This window comes from Bradysia coprophila, unplaced genomic scaffold (assembly GCF_014529535.1).
Source record: "Bradysia coprophila strain Holo2 unplaced genomic scaffold, BU_Bcop_v1 contig_24, whole genome shotgun sequence".
Lineage (NCBI taxonomy): Eukaryota > Metazoa > Arthropoda > Insecta > Diptera > Sciaridae > Bradysia > Bradysia coprophila.
In genome coordinates this window covers 7,257,900-7,273,939 of record NW_023503501.1, presented here as the reverse complement: position 1 = coordinate 7,273,939, position 16,040 = coordinate 7,257,900, and the positions used below count along the sequence as shown (strand labels likewise).

Here is a 16,040-nt window from a genome sequence, read left to right as displayed (position 1 = left end):
GCAAAACGGTAAACTGTTCAGATTTTTTTCACTTTCTCCATTGCTCAGCGGTTTTCGGTTTAATGACCCCCAGTGCAACAGTACGAAGAAAGTCTTTTCTTATCCCCTCGTCAATAACGTAGGTCGTAACGGCGAGTCTATATTCCCCATCCGGAAGTATGTCCGGTAATTTATCATATTCCATAGGTCGATCTTCGTATCGCCTTCCCTGTGATTACAAAAAGTTTATCCATGTGATCGTTTAACGTATAGTGTTTACCCAACCGTCATCGGACAAGGATCGTATAAATTTCCATATTTTCGATGGTCGTTTATGTTCAGCACTTTGTGTATTGGTGAATTTTCGTCACTTAGTATGTTACACCAGTCTTGATCAAGTGTTATCAAAAATGGTCGATAGGTCGTTGCAAATTTTTTGTACATCTGTACTTTTATCTGAAATACTTGAATTTAATTTGGTGTTTATTTTTGTCAACCGGTTAGATTACGTGAACATTAGTTAGTACAACACCGGGCTGATATATCACTTCCTTAAATCCAATATTCGTTGTACGATTCACATTTTTCGACCGACAAGTATATTTAGCGACAATTTTTGGATCCAATACTTCACATATGATTCCGATAGGCGAGATACTATACAGTTCCTGACGTTTTAAAATTATCCAAAATTGTATTACCTTCGGACGCATCTTCCAGCGGATCTTTTTATATGATGTGCCCAGAAAAGGATTCGACCATAGAAGTCAAATTTTTATTTTTAATTCCTCGATGCTTGTGCACATGGTAGGTGGTGGAAAACTGAAAACATGCACTTTTCTCCGGCTACACGCAACGTACAGGGTGTCATTAGAAAGGTAATTGAACGTTCTTTTGGGGCAAAGAGTCGATCAAGGAGAGGTAGAATTAACCCCTGACGAGTTATGAGCACTTCAAAGTAGGGATACAAATTTGACTACTTAACCGCCAATTACCTTTCTAATGACACCCTATACGTTGCGTATAGCCTAAACTCTATAAGAAAAGTGCTTGTTTTTGGTTTTCCACCACATACAACTGCCCGCACAAGCATCGAGGAATTAAAAAAAATGGGATCAATAGCCTCCGCTGACAGATGTGTCCGATTTCGATAGTTCGTTTTTCAAAAGAATCCCTCACAACATTACACGTTACTGTCGGTCAAACAAAATTTTGATTATTAATACAGGAGGTACATAAACATGATCATAATCTTAATCCATGTTTTACTTCATGAATTTTTTGATTTGTCGCTTAGCCACTTTATTTTCAATAATGTCATCAAAATGTAATTATTTACATATCCGTTTCGGACGCTTGATTTTAGGCATATTCACTTATTAATTATAGTCCGGACAGAGTGCATTACTAATTTTTTATAGTTCAGATAGTCCAATCTCCACTTTAGTCGGGTTAACTAACTCACATTGCAGATATATGCCGACATAACTAGTATTTCGTATCCGTGCATTTTATCTTCGCATTAGATTAGATTGGAGTTTGGGGATGATTCAAAAGAGAAGCAGAAACCCAGATCCAAGATTGGAATACGTGGTTTAGATTTTTGTAAAGTTTTTATTTTCCGAGCTTTCGCTCACAATCAGTGAGCTTCATCAGGGATGAAAACTAAATGAGACGGGCCTACTTATAGAAAGAATATGTGAATGACAGTTGGCTCCTATGGGAGAGAATGTGAGAGAATTTGTATGATTTGTATGCAAATCCACTGTATGCACTGTCATTCACATATTCTTTCTATCTCGCCACCGGCCTATCAACTTATCATTTCTCTGCTTACAGCATAACTTATAGCTATATTTTACACATACTCACTCGAATTAAAATTGCATTGATTGTTAATCAAGGGTCTTACGCCAGAGAATAAGTCTTGAAGTTCAGGTTTCTTTAATAAAATGCAACGTTTGATGGCACGGTAGCTTGAGTTGTTATGGAGCGATTTTTAATCAACGAGGAATAAAATTCCTGAGTTTGAGTTCGCAGATGGGTAATATCGATCTAATGAAATATTTCGATTGATGGTGACGGACATTATATTGTTAAACGTTACCAGACTAATGTTACAAAGCCTCTTGAGTGCAGGTCCCTCGACTGAATAGTGGTTTTGAATGCGCTATCAAGGACTTATGAATTGTAAGCCATCAAATTCATGCCAGTAAACACAAAGTTTTCTGTCTTACAGGATAGTCAAAACTGTGTTTTTTTACATGTTTTTGTTTTCCCTAGGGTCGAAAGTGGCTTATTGCACACATAGAGAAAAACAAGTGAATTGGTTTCGGCTTCAAAAGCATGTAAAATTCATTACAAAACTTGAGTTAAAATATGAAAATGTCACTTTTTGTGTGAAGTTTGATGACGAGGCGAAGTCGAGTTTTAACTTTTGGTCAAATACTTAAACTTTCTGTTTTACAGTGGAGGGGTAAATGTCAATTAACAGTGGTCGACTGTCTTATATTTCTGTGGTATTATCTCCTCAAATATTCCTTCGCCTTTAGTGTCTCTTTTTACAGTTATTTAAAAAAAAACATTGCTGCCTATGTTAAGTCTTTGGTCCGGATGACAAATCACTATCTAAGACGTCAGGATCCGGATCTATCCCAATTTTAAGTTATATAATAAATGCATTTCCCATTTAACTTAAAAATGGGATAGCTTCGGATCCTGACGTCCTAGAAACTATTTTATTAGTGATTTTAGAATTAGGACGAAAAATTGCCCAGAGGTATTCGGACTTGTAACTACTACGTACGAGGCATACACAATACTTGATGTAGTGAACTAATTATAATGAGGGATTCTTTTGAAAAACAGCCTACCGAAATCGGACGCATTTTCTATTGGTATTTTATATATGTGCCTAGAAAGGACTTCGACCCTAGAAGCCAAAACCACTTTCAAAAAAATTCTTCGAAGTTTGTGTGGTTGGTCAAAGGTGAGCAAAAACCGAAAAATTACAATTTTCTTACAAAAATTGCTCCAGTTACACGAGCCGTACAGGGTCGTGTGGGGTGTCATTAGAAAGGTAATCACATGTACTATTAAGCCGAATAGGGTCTTATTGGGTTTAGAATTCATCCACACTGAAATATGTGCAGATAAAGTTTTTAACCGAATACGTACACTGTTCTTACTGAAATTTCTCGAGGTACACAAAATGTACATGGTCGTGTGGGGTATCATTTGAAAGGTAATTTTATGTGCTTTTGAGCCAAATAGAGACTAATGTGGTTTGGATGCATCTATGATGAAATATGGACACTTAAACATTTCAACTTCTTTTTCATCGCATATGTATCCAAACCACATTAGTCTCTATTTGGACTCTACACACTCAAAAGCACATAAAATTACCTTTCAAATGATACCCCACACGACCATGTACATTTTGTGTACCTCGAGAAATTTCAGTAAGAACAGTGTACGTATTCGGTTAAAAACTTTATCTGCACATATTTCAGTGTGGATGAATTCTAAACCCAATAAGACCCTATTCGGCTCAATAGTACATGTGATTACCTTTCTAATGACACCCCACACGACCCTGTACGGCTCGTGTAACTGGAGCAATTTTTGTAAGAAAATTGCAACTTTTCGGTTTTTGCTCACCTTTGACCAGCCACACAAACTTCGAAGAATTTTTTTGAAAGTGGTTTTGGCCACTAGGGTCGAAGTCCTTTCTAGGCACATATAAAAAATTCCAATAGAAAATGCGTCCGATTTCGGTAGGCTGTTTTTCAAAAGAATCCCTCAATATACTTTGAAATTAATTTTTGCTTTTAAATTGAATGTTTTCAGTGGGTTGAGACCTGCGTTGTGAGTTGTGGCATTTCATATATAACCTATACAGACTGATAGGTGGTAGTGTTAGAAATGCTATCATGGTTATTGTGGACCACTATTTTTGGCTTAATTTTTTTAACATCTAAATTTTCATAAGATACTCACGCACAGGTTTTGCTACCGAAACTCTCGGTTACATACCTTAGTTAAAAGAAAAGTAGAATGTCGTTTGATAGCTTCAACAGTCAAGAGAACCCGTAAGCTTGGGCCTAGTACAAAGTAGACATCACCACTTGTTTTACAGTACGGAAACGCAAATGTTCATTTTTCACAATTTTTTTTATTTCATTTTTCTTTCATATATTATAATTTTCCACTCTTCCTTCACTTATATCACATTTAATATGATTTCGTGCTTGCAAAACAACAGCCAAAATACTATGGCAAGAATTGAATTATTTTTTTAAAATTCTAAATGCTAAATTTTCTCAATATTTTTTTGCTTGATTTTTGTTTAAGATTTTTTGTTTGTTTATTTAGAAAACACTAGCATCGATTTATTGTTCATTTTATAATTGTTTTTTGTTTTTTTTCTTTTTCTTTTATACAAATAATTAAATTACATTTAAAAAGAGAATTCGACTAAACGCTAAGATTTTTCTCATTATTGACTACAATTTTGGACTGCGCGATGTGATTACATTATAAGTTTTTTTTTTGTTTTTTTAAGTGGGGGACAGATAAAGCGTTTCAAAGCGATCTATTATAGTAATTATAATTGTAATTGTAAATGTTTTCCATTCTAAAAATATCTTCAAAGTACTTTCGTTTGTTTTTTGTGGATAGAAAATAATACTCAAACAGAATTGAACAATTTTCGGATTGATACTCGTTGTTCAAGCAATTTGTTTTATATTATGCAGTGAAAAACATTCATATTTTTTACAATTTTCATTTTTATAACTCGAAAATTCAACTTCATTTTCATTCATGTTTTCAAACTGAATTTCCACATCAACAAATTCACTGTGGTGCTCTCTGTGAAATGAGTGCATGATTTAAATGCTCTGTTAGACACTGCTGTATATTTACTGGAGTTGTTTCTTTTTCTTATCTTGTCTTATAATCAATTTTTCTCTTCTAATGTGATGACGATTTTATTATATTATGGAGAATACTGTTTTCTTGCGCTTGTGCTGACAAATTGTCGAGTTCGGTGAACTAAATTAAAGAATTTTTATAACAAACATTTTCATATTATTCAGATGATTCACCTGACATTATCTGTTTGTTGAAAACCTATTTTATAGTTGAAGGGCTATTTCAATACCTTCGACTTCGACGACTGAAATCATTTTATCGAAAAAGTGGCTGATCCTCCCGTAAAAAATATATCATAAACTGCCCTAACAACTCACAAAGGGCTCGGAGCTATAGAATCTATAGTATAGATTATAACTAGTTTTGCTGCATATGGTTCGAGAGTCTCGAATCGATACCCTTTCATTAACGAAATATTCTACTTTGCCAGTCAGTGGTAACCTGCGTGACAAACCTAGTGCCATCTATGATGTACTAGGGGCGAAACTAATACAACTAGTAGAAGTCGAATACCGGTTTTCTCAATAATGCTTTTACCGGTAAGCCGTGTAAAAGACATTCAACTTTACTTGACTGGAACCGATTCAATTAATTTTGCTTGCTTTGTTCACAAATCGGCCAATCGGTTCAAATCCATCAGCGGTTGAGTTTATAACTCTTACACTGACAACTCATGAATGAGGCACCTGGCACCTCTTCTTCGTCGGATATGAAAAATATTATTCGTACCACGGAATAAAAGTCTTTTTTTAGAGTATTCAATTCCAGACCTCGCCTTTGCCTCACAAATTTCTCACACGATAAATAAGGCTTTAAGTCCTAGGTACGAAATGTACTATTTCATGCTAGCGATACGAAAATCCTTATTTTGTCCACTATAAAGCGTTGTGAAAATGTCGTTTGGTTGTCCTTCCGGGATGACCACCATTTTGGGTGAGAAAATTTTCTCCTCTAAAATGGCGGGTTCCGCCATATTGAGTGAGAAAATTATCATTTTCAAATTACAACGAGGGTGAAATGCATAGCTTACTACAGGAGTCGCAGTCAGATTATCAGAAAGGTTTCAACCATTTTTAATCAAGCTGGTATCAATTCCAGTCGAACGACTACTTCACGAAAGATGCTTTTTTTTTGATCGAAAGAAACATTCTTTCCCGCCGTTGAGTCGATATTTTAATTTGTCAGCACAAACGATAAAATTACTTGCTATTGTTGTCATTAAAAGTTAAATTTAATTTTCCGGGTCAAATCTGTAAATATTTTCTGCGAATGTTTCTCGGCAAGATAAAAATGGAATCTTAAAACTAAAATTAATAAATAAAATTCAAAGATCCGATCAATTTACAAATACTATACACACACTGGGGGCAACTAAAAATTGCAACAAAAAAAAAATTTATTCAAAATACAAAAATTGAACGAAAATCATCGTTTTCGTTTTGTTAATCTCATATTCTTTATCGGTTTCATTAATCCTTTTTTGGGGTTCTCTCTTGTGATTTTTGTTTTGTTTTATTTATTAATTCACACAACGCAATTTGCGCCAATTGTTAAATTTAATTCAAACGAACGAATTGTTTATTATTTACAACATACATGATTTACAGATTAACATATAGAATACTGTAACAATTATTAACTTGGAGTGTGCTCTCACCCATTTTTCTTCTTCTCGCTCTATCACTTACTCTCTCTCTATATATCTTTTCAGTATCGTACAAAAATTGATTCATTTCACTACTTTTACTTTTATCTTATTGAATTACAATGAAACTGAACGCTTAAATGTAGAAAGTTATGTTGGATACAATACGAAAACAAAAAAAGGAACGGACGTTTAAATGCGTGAAAAAACATGGATTGTAAAGATCAGGCAACATTAATGAACGTTGGCGAAAAAGCAAAATATTTCGGAACAAAATGTCTCTCAAAAAAAAAAAGTTTGTTTAAAACAACAAGAAAAATTAGCCGGTAGCTCTACTGGGGATGTGCACAGACTTGATTAATGTCAAGTCAAGTCAGGTTTTAAGACCTGACCAGTTGTTCAAAACAGTATCCGATTAACGGTATCTGGTAACATACATTACCGATCCCGACCCACCTTCTGTCACGGAATCGAGCAACATAAAAAATGTAAGAAAAGGACACGATCACCATTGATCAAAGCCAAATTAATGACAACGGATCCAACATAATTTCTTCCACTTAAATCGTTCGACCTTAAATAATCCGTAAAGAAATCCCACGGTTCAACGTCTAGTTCAAGTACTTACGGCATTTCTTCGAACCACACGAGCAAGGTATTTTCGTCTCTTCAAACGGAAACTTGTAATCGTACGTCAATTCTTCACCCTGGACGATGCGACGCAGGGCAAATATTATGATGTGCTTGTGACCCAGTATGTCCACCACCTTAGAATAGCAATTTGGCTGCAAAGGTAACATTTCGTTATAAATTGTGGTGATCTAGCCAAAAAAATCAAGAAATTACCTCGCAAGCATGATTGATGAATCTGGCTGCGTTTCCACGCATCGTAGCGTCCACCACCAAATTATCGTCAATTTTGAACATGTAGCAACCGATTCCTCGACTGTCGTAGTATCGTTCACGTTTGTCGGTCAGCGTTGAGCGGATTAGTTCGCCTGCATACTCGATGACCATTTCACCTGAAAAACGGAATGGACGACGATTATGAGAATGTCAGACGTCACAAATGTCAAATAGAATTCTTACCAGCTTCGATATCTCTGTTACAAAACAGTCCTCGGCCATGGATGTGAGAACGGTAGACACCAACGGTTTCCTTGTACGTTTCCTTCAATGTTCGGTATCTCATAGCCATGGGTAAATTGCTGCCAGTTCCTCTTCTGCAATGACAAATGTGACGAAATTGATTAGCAAACTGAAACTTTAAGGCAAACCCATCCGTCACTGCATACCTAGGCATCAATTCGCTGTCAAGATTTTGTGGAACAATCAGTTGAATTGGTTGCTTGCGATGTCGCGACGCTAACCAGCTGAACATGTCGTAATCGGAACGCTTTGAATAACCTTCACATCTCGCAGCCCCGTACACATTTTCCTTCAACTCTTCGGTATCGGAACAGTAGCCCGATGACGCAGCGCCGGATATTGTGCTCTGTGGTTTTTTGTGATATTTCGGTTGATATTTGGTGCATTTTTCAACGCCCGGCAATTGCTCCAACAGGTATTTCAGAGCGTTCGTTTTCAATCCCAACATCTGATGGCCGCACATATCAGCTAGTGGTCCTTCTGGCAACGGAGACAGACCATGTGCCTTTCGAGCCACCTGTACCGTTTCGAATACCTTTTCCCATATTTCCGATATCGACGTTGATTTGTAGGTGAATCCGTCTTGTGACTGAATTTCGTACAACATTTTCGGTCCGGTCGATTTGGGCAGAGGTTGCTGTTCACGCAACATTGACTTTTGATATTTCATCATTGTTGTGTGGTCATGCAAAGCAGCCGGAATTAAATTCTCTTTGTGTTGTTCCGGCTCTGATTTACACGAAACTGTCTGCTGGTCAACTTCGTTCATCGAAAACATATCCGAATCGGATTCGGGTGCATTCTTTGTACAGTCATCGTTTTCCAGATTCACCAGAATTTCGCAGATCTTGTCTTTCACATCGGGGCTGGTTCGTTCCGAATTGCTGTCTTCACGGGACAGTAACGAATCGTGTTCACCTTTCAGTTTGTTGAACAGGTCATCCGAATCTGACGGTGTGTCCCGACGGTTCGGTGACAAATGGCTGGCTTTCGATTCGATTATCTTATCGATTTCCATGTTCAAGTCATCATCTTGATCGAATCCGCTGACACTACAGCGACCGTCATCACCAACACTGAAATGCTCATCGTCCTTTTCAACAATGACCAACTGATTGGGAGACAGTTCTTGTTCAATTATTGGTGACAGTTTCGATGTGTCCACGGTGATGATTTTCTTTGTTGTCACATCAACACTTTTCGGTTCGGGCGGCGTTAGTGGATTGTTTTTCTGATGTACGGTTTGCATGGGGAGAACGCGATTCGTTGGTCGGGTATTTGTGTAATTGTATTGTGGTATGGGATTCACCACATTTGTTGGAATACCATTCGAATACGTTGGAGCATAAGGTGCTGTTGGCAATTGTATACTGGCCGCGATGGGAAGTGTTATTGATTGCGATTGACTTGTGGATGGGTATTGTTGCTGCGTGGGAGAATAAGTGGTCGGTGTTGCAGGTATTGGTTTTTGTGAGCTTGTTTGGTTCGTTGATAATTGACTAGTCTGCTCAACATTGGTTGTATTCTTGACGAAGGACTGCTGCTGCTGCTGACTGAATGCAGTCGACAAATTTTCGGTGTTTGACGGAGACATGTCACAATTTGTTGGATTTGTTGTGTTCTCCAAAGTGATGGTAGGTGATTGAATTGTGATGGGTGGCGTTTCGGCTACTGGTTCATATAAAGGCACAATGATTGGATTCGGTGGAATGACAATCGGTGATGAGGTTGATGTAGCTGGTGTTATTGTCATCATTTTGCTGGTCTGCGGTTGAGTCGGTTGCACTTTCGATGACATCACCGGACGTGTTATGACTTTAGGACGAACAGTTGCAGCAGCTATTTTAGCAGCTGGTTGTTTGACCGCATTCGATTTTCGAGGTATCGGGTGGATTGGCATTTGAGGTGACGGAGTGGTGATCGTAATTGACTTCTGCTGTTGATAGTTTGGCATTGCGGCTGAAAATTTACTGGTATTTGGCTGCATGATAAATTGATCGTATGATGTGATGACATTCTCAGGTTTTGGTAAAATGTTTTGATTTTGATTTGATTTGGCGTCTACGGTGACATATTGTTGAATTGGATTGGCCAGAATTTTGTTTTGAGGCTGAACCTTCGTCACGACGATAGGAGCTGATTTCACAATTGGCTTCGGCGATTGATTCGGTCGTACGGATGGTTGAGGCTGTGATTGAAGTGTAATCGGCACCGAATGCTGTTGCGTTTGATTCTGTTGCTGATGTTGAGGCAACAATTGAATGGTAGATTTATCATCAACAAACCTCCATGCCGAATTGGCTGGCTGCTGTTGTTGCTGCGATTGAAGTTGTTGAATCGGTTGAATTTGATGCGATTGAAGTTGAGACATTTGTGGTACACCTTGTTGCATGACATTTGATAAAATACTAGGCTGTTGCGACGGTTGCGATTGCATTATGGTGCCGTCGTTGTTCAAAACAACATATCCCGTTGGCATTTCCATAATCGGCTCGATTTTGCTCGCCTGGAACACCTGGGTCGTTGTTGCCGAAAAGCTCGCGTTCTGACTCAGAACACCTTGCATGGCAGTGGACACAAATTGTTGTGACGACATGACAGTGTTCTGTACGATTGTTTCTAGGCCGTAATACACTGGCTGACTGGTGAGTAACATGCATCCATTTGCCGGATTGGTCATCATTTCGAGAGTTGGTGCTTGGCCAAGCATCATTTGTTCGGCAGACATCATACCGAATTGCTGTCCATTCGGCTGTTGTTGTATAATTGTTCCAATGACCTGAAAATGAAAATTGTTTTTTTAGCTACTGAGCCGTCTGAAGATGAGAATGTATTGAAGGGAAGTAACACTTACTTGAGGCTGCTGAGGTTGAGCTAGTTGTAAAGTACCATTCGGTAGCATTTGTAAACCACCCGATGAATTAGCCAACAACAAATTGCCATTGTCAGCGGTCTGTAACTGGAAAGTGCCTGGTACTAATGGATTCGGTGTTAAATATTGCGTTTGCGGCTGCTTAAAGTCACCACCATTCGTTGGCATTGCAATGTATTGCATGGCATTCTGATTGTCTGTCACATATTGGACCAAGTTGTTCTGATTGCCACCGATCTGTTGTACAATAATCGGTTGGGCAGAAGGATTCTGTTGGATTACGACATTTCCTGCGTCATTCATCGGCCGAATAAGTGGCAGCGACTGATTGAATATGACCGGTTTCGGTTCATTTTTGACGATCGTTCGTTTAATTTGTATCGGCTTATTGACTGCACTGACTGTTCGACCTTTGGCCCTTGGCATACCGTTGGACTGTGGCATTATTTTCGGCATCATGTTACGCTTGTTGGGTGACTTGTCTGGTTGCGGAAGAATCAATTGATTTTTGTACGGCGACTGTTGTATTGTTCGAGTTGTTGTGGTGTAATTTGAGACATTCTGTTGGGTCGACGATGTCGGTGTAATCACAATCTGTGGTTGACCATTCGCTTGTGAAAATGTTATGATCTGTGGCTGCTGCTGGTGCATTATTGGCTGTGATGTTTGAATGTTGATACCGTTCGGTAATGTGATGGTTTGCGGTGTCGAATTCATTCGCTGTTGCTGTGATTTATTTTGTATTTCAATGCCGCCGAACTGAGACTGTTGAAGATTTTGTATCGGAAAAATCTGCTGACCGATGTTCTGAAGCGGCTGTGCGAATAATTGCTGCTGTTGACCATTGGTGGCATTGATAATCATATTTTGAATCGGCTGATTGAGCTGTTGCATTTGAACGCCACTGTTGCTGATGGCGCACTGATTTTGCATCGACATAGATGTGTTGTGTTGCAGTTGCGAACTGTGGATTTGAATCGGATGACCTTGAATGTTCTGAATCGAAATCGGATTGATTTGTTGCCCGTTGAAATTGTAGATTTGCTGAGACGAGTTCTGGTGTTGTGTCGTCATTATCGGCATGAAATCCTGACCGGACATGGACGTTATGATCATGTTATGCGGTGGACTTTGCATGTCGGGCGAACGTGGTTCCGATTCACTTTCACTAGTCGATAGCGGTTCGCATTGTGGCAGGTGACGATTGTACGAATCAACAGTGCGGTAGGTGCAATGACAACGATCACACTTGACGGGCGATTCGCGATTATCGTAGGTGGAGAACTCATGCACTGGTGAATTATCTTCACTGCAACTGCTCACATCGTCCATGCCATCCAGTTGGGATATTTTTAGCTTATCCAAAATATCAGACGCAGCCAACGAGTCACTCAACGAGTTGTCATCGCTTTGATTAAATCGTTTAGCTGCTGACCAGGTGAAATTTTTGTGCCTTATATCGTCGGAACGTCGTCTTTCGGATACATTCAATGGCAACAGATCGTCCTTGCGACGTCCCAGTGACATCAAAACACCATCTGCCAATCTCAAGTTCATTTTTCGTCGTTTCGCCGCATTTGTCTCCAATTTACTGCTCCAATTTAAACTAGACGATCGTTGTTGACTTCGGGACGCAGCGACACCACGAGAAAATACTTCAGATTTACTTCGTTTCAGCTCACGGCTTATCGAACGAGCTGATAGCATGGCATCTTCAACATGAGCAACATTCGGATTTGTATTGTTCATCCAACTGTCGCTACCACCGTCGTAATCTTTCTGACCGTCGCTGAGTTCATCATCGGACATATTATAATCGCGAACGTCACGCGATAGGTCATTGCTCAAATACACTTCGTTCTTACTGTCCATGGCAACGAGGTCCTCATACGTCATCAGTTTCGGGAAAATGTCCAACATTGAAATTCCGTCCAAAATGTCGTGGGGCAGATCTTCGAAAATGGCGTCCTTTATTTCGGGTGGCAAGAGATCGGCATTGTTTTGGGGCTCATCTTCATTGGTCTCATCTGCACTACCGATTCCGTTAACCGCTTCCAGTAATTGTTTAACAGACCGTTCCTGTCGAATAATATATTCGTAGTCCTCACCGTTAGCTAAGCTGCTATGCCATTTAGAAATTTGCGTTAGGCCTCGTTGAACCATATTCAAACTGTTGGAGTGGTCAACGGTAAAATTTCGTCCAGTGTCTAGCGTCAAACTAAAATTGTTGTTTTGTATGGATGTACGCACTGTGTATTCAACGATTTTCCACGGTTCTTTCGAAGACCAATACAATCGGGTACAATGGAAGTCAGCCGGTACGATGGCATCGTTCGTATCGGACAGTGATGTGACAAATTTACCCAATTGTTTAACTTGCAGTGCGCCGATAACAAATTGTACCCGGCTCGGGTCGACCGATTTCCGTCTTTTACGATCCAATTCCACATAAACGGGCCGGTGAACCTCGAAATTCTTTTCGATTGTACACTTTTTCCGATTGGCATCGGCCAGATGTTGAGGACAGTAAACGGTTTTGTCTACCATGAATGCACAGTCCAGCGACCTGGCACACTTGTAATGAAACTGTTCGCCACAATTTTTTACATTACAACCAACGGTTGCACCTTTGGAACCGCATTTACTGCATTTGATTGAGCGTCCGCGTGATATTGCACTGTGGACATTCTGCAACGATCCGTCGATTTCTTCGAACACTTCGGCCGACCACATGGCACAATTCGTGTGAACCCAACAATTTTGGCCGCAGTACAGCAAGCGCGATTCGTCCAGTGAGCCACCCTCGCCAACACTTTTACAAAACATACAAATTCGTGTCTCTTGAAGTTCGTTCGGCGTGTAGAAGTAATCGTCGATGTCGTCGGGAACATCGATCATCGGTACTTGTTGATCACATTCGATGTTCGCCGAATTTTCCTGGAAATTGCACGAGTCGTACATGTCCTCTTCCAGAGCATCCGTGCAGGCCTTCGTTTCGTTTTGGAACCATGGAAAGGCTTCGCTCAGAATCTCTTTGTATGTTATTGTAAGTTCGTCGCATGCAGCCGCTGTTGTGATGAGATTCATGTCGTAATTGAAATCGGCCAACGAATAGTATTCGTTCGCACCAATTTTCTGCTTTATTTCTAGTAAACTTGGCGGAGCTGTTGACATGGGCTGCACTTTCTGTCCAGCACCACAATAACATTTGACCGCAGCCGTTGAGTCGTCGAATTGCATATCCGATTCGGTGTCCATTGTTTCACAATCGTGTAACTCGTCGTCGATCCGTTCCTTGTCGAATTGAATATTTCGATTCGATTGAATGGGCTGGCAGATGCACGAGCCCGGTTTCTTTCGGGGACTTAGTTTGAGCAATGCACACGCCTGCCGGCTTTTACTCAACAATCTTATAACGCTGAGCAGACCGGATTTAAATTCAGCTGCAACAGCTTCACGCCATTTGTCGGCCGTTGAGTTTGTTTTGGCGCATTTCTTGCAAATGAATTCAATATTCTCCGGCAGAACGCTCAACATATTGTACTGTTCATCGGTCAACTCTTCGCATTTTGCGTGCACCCACTTTTTGCAATCACCACATTCCATCATTTTGATATTGAAATCATTGTCTTCGTAACATTTTTGGCACAACGGACAGAAATGGCCTTTCTGTCTGCGCTGAAAACACGACGAACACATTGGCAAATTGCCGACGAATTTCGATACGTTTGTTGTGCCACAACTTTTACATTTTAAGCAATTAGCACAAATGAGTGGACGATCAGCGCCAAGTAATCGCTTACTTGTACCGAGACATGTTGAGTGATAGTTCTTTTGGCATTTCTGACATTTAACTTTTGAACCCGATGCCATATTGCATGTATAACATACCGTACATCGCGGACATAACCAATTCAAGCGATTGTTTAACGATTGCGTTTGATTCGCACCGGTTAGTGTGCTATCAAGAATGCTGAGATTCGTGTCGTCCAACGAATGTTTCAGATTGTACTCATCTTCAACGCAATACTGGTGATATGGTTCGCAACAGCACACACAAAATATTAATGCGTCCAGTCCGGCACTGCCACATAAAAAGCATAACGCTCGAAGTGGTATGTTTTCCGATACGATAAGACCGAAGCCGGTTTGACTCACTTCAGCTGGATCGTAATTCTCCCAAAAATCTATTGATATTGTTGGAGGTGCTGCAGGAACTGCTTTTATTGTTTGGCGACTGAATGAATTCAGTTTTTTGTTGGTTGTCCCAAGTATAATGTTTGAGAGTAAAGCCGGACGCGTAAGTTTTCTCGTCATTGGTTTTAGAGATTCTTCCTTCTTTAAGGTAGTCGTATCAGGAACAGTTGGCGTAGTTGTATCATCAGTGCTTTCAATGAGTGTGGTAGGTAAACTAGATGGAAGTGACGATGTTTCATCGTTCAGTAAAGATTTCGATGAATTTGAATTTTGAAGACTCTCATCCTCTTGACTTTGGATCGGAGTTGCTGGAGGACTCAGTGACGAGCTACCAGTACAATCAGTGCAAGGCGATTGTGTATCTTGTCGCATTTGCTCTTTTTGTTTAGCGATTGCCGTTTGCACAAATTCTTTTTCTTTTTCCGGTTCCAATTCGTTCTCCAGCCGTGGGGGTGTGTCCATACTTTCCAATGCGGTCTCTTCATCAATTGGAAAGGTAGCTATGGGTTGACCCAGTACGATAGAAGCACTACGGCAAACGTGTTTCACTCGAGGTCCTTTCAGATCGATACGCTGCCGTTTTGCCGGCTCATTTGTTGGGTTCGCTGTTGGTTGTACTGGAGTAGGAACGGGAACTTCTACCTTTTCCTTCTTTCTCACTCGTAGCCTACTAGTTTCTTCAGCCTCTTTATTGGACGACTTCGATGAGCTGGTTGCAGCTTCACCAACACCCGATTGTGGCTTTTGAATCTTTTGCTTCGTACTATCAGATGTTGTTGTAGTCGTTGTTGTTGTGCTGCTACTTGTACTGCTGACCATAATCACAGGTTTTTCGGCTATTGTTGGCTTCATCAATGGCGTACTACCGAATGTTGAGTTATTTTCGACCAGTGGATTTGACAGAGACAATTTGGTTTTAAATTCACTTTCACCACTCGATTCTTGAGGCCATGACAACATTCGGTTACTGCTTGCTGACAGGGTCGAAAACATGTTGATTGAACTCATCTCACTGCTTTTGTGCAGACTAAACGGTGATATTATGGTCTTGTGATTCATCGAATCGGATTCACGCATATTTGCCGGCAAAGTTGCCATAAGCTTAGACCGTAGACCCGATGGAACTTGAAAAGCTTTGATGCATTTTTTCAACCAGCACGCATGACACCTTTTCGGGTGATTTCCTTTGTTCGTTGGTGATATGATGCAAGTACCTGCAAGTGTAAAGTTCACGTTTAATTTCATTGAATCGCTTCAGCA

The 16,040-nt window shown here is 40.0% G+C and overlaps 2 protein-coding genes across 3 annotated transcripts in view; both read right to left on the bottom strand.

Moving 5' to 3' along the window:
• Positions 1 to 20: 20 nt before the first annotated feature.
• On the bottom strand, positions 21 to 722 carry LOC119077713. Its single transcript, XM_037184992.1, has 3 exons — positions 489 to 722; positions 265 to 435; positions 21 to 208 (listed from the first exon to the last, which is right to left on the bottom strand). The coding sequence occupies exons 1-3, from the start codon at positions 690 to 692 to the stop codon at positions 29 to 31; spliced, it is 555 nt and encodes a 184-aa protein (XP_037040887.1). The 5' UTR covers positions 693 to 722; the 3' UTR covers positions 21 to 28.
• Positions 723 to 4,343: 3,621 nt separating this feature from the next.
• The window catches only part of LOC119077655 (histone-lysine N-methyltransferase trithorax), a 31,889-nt gene continuing 20,192 nt past the window's right edge, over positions 4,344 to 16,040 (bottom strand). Inside the window, exons 5-10 of one of the 2 annotated variants that reach the window (XM_037184873.1) lie at positions 10,566 to 15,994; positions 7,858 to 10,490; positions 7,652 to 7,785; positions 7,409 to 7,584; positions 7,191 to 7,347; positions 4,344 to 7,136 (exon numbers count right to left, since the gene is read on the bottom strand). In XM_037184873.1, the coding sequence (XP_037040768.1) occupies positions 7,123 to 7,136; positions 7,191 to 7,347; positions 7,409 to 7,584; positions 7,652 to 7,785; positions 7,858 to 10,490; positions 10,566 to 15,994 (8,543 nt within the window). In that variant the 3' untranslated portion in view covers positions 4,344 to 7,122. Of the gene's footprint in view, positions 7,348 to 7,408; positions 7,585 to 7,651; positions 7,786 to 7,857; positions 10,491 to 10,565; positions 15,995 to 16,040 lie in introns of both variants that reach the window. The other variant, XM_037184872.1, reaches the window with a different exon arrangement.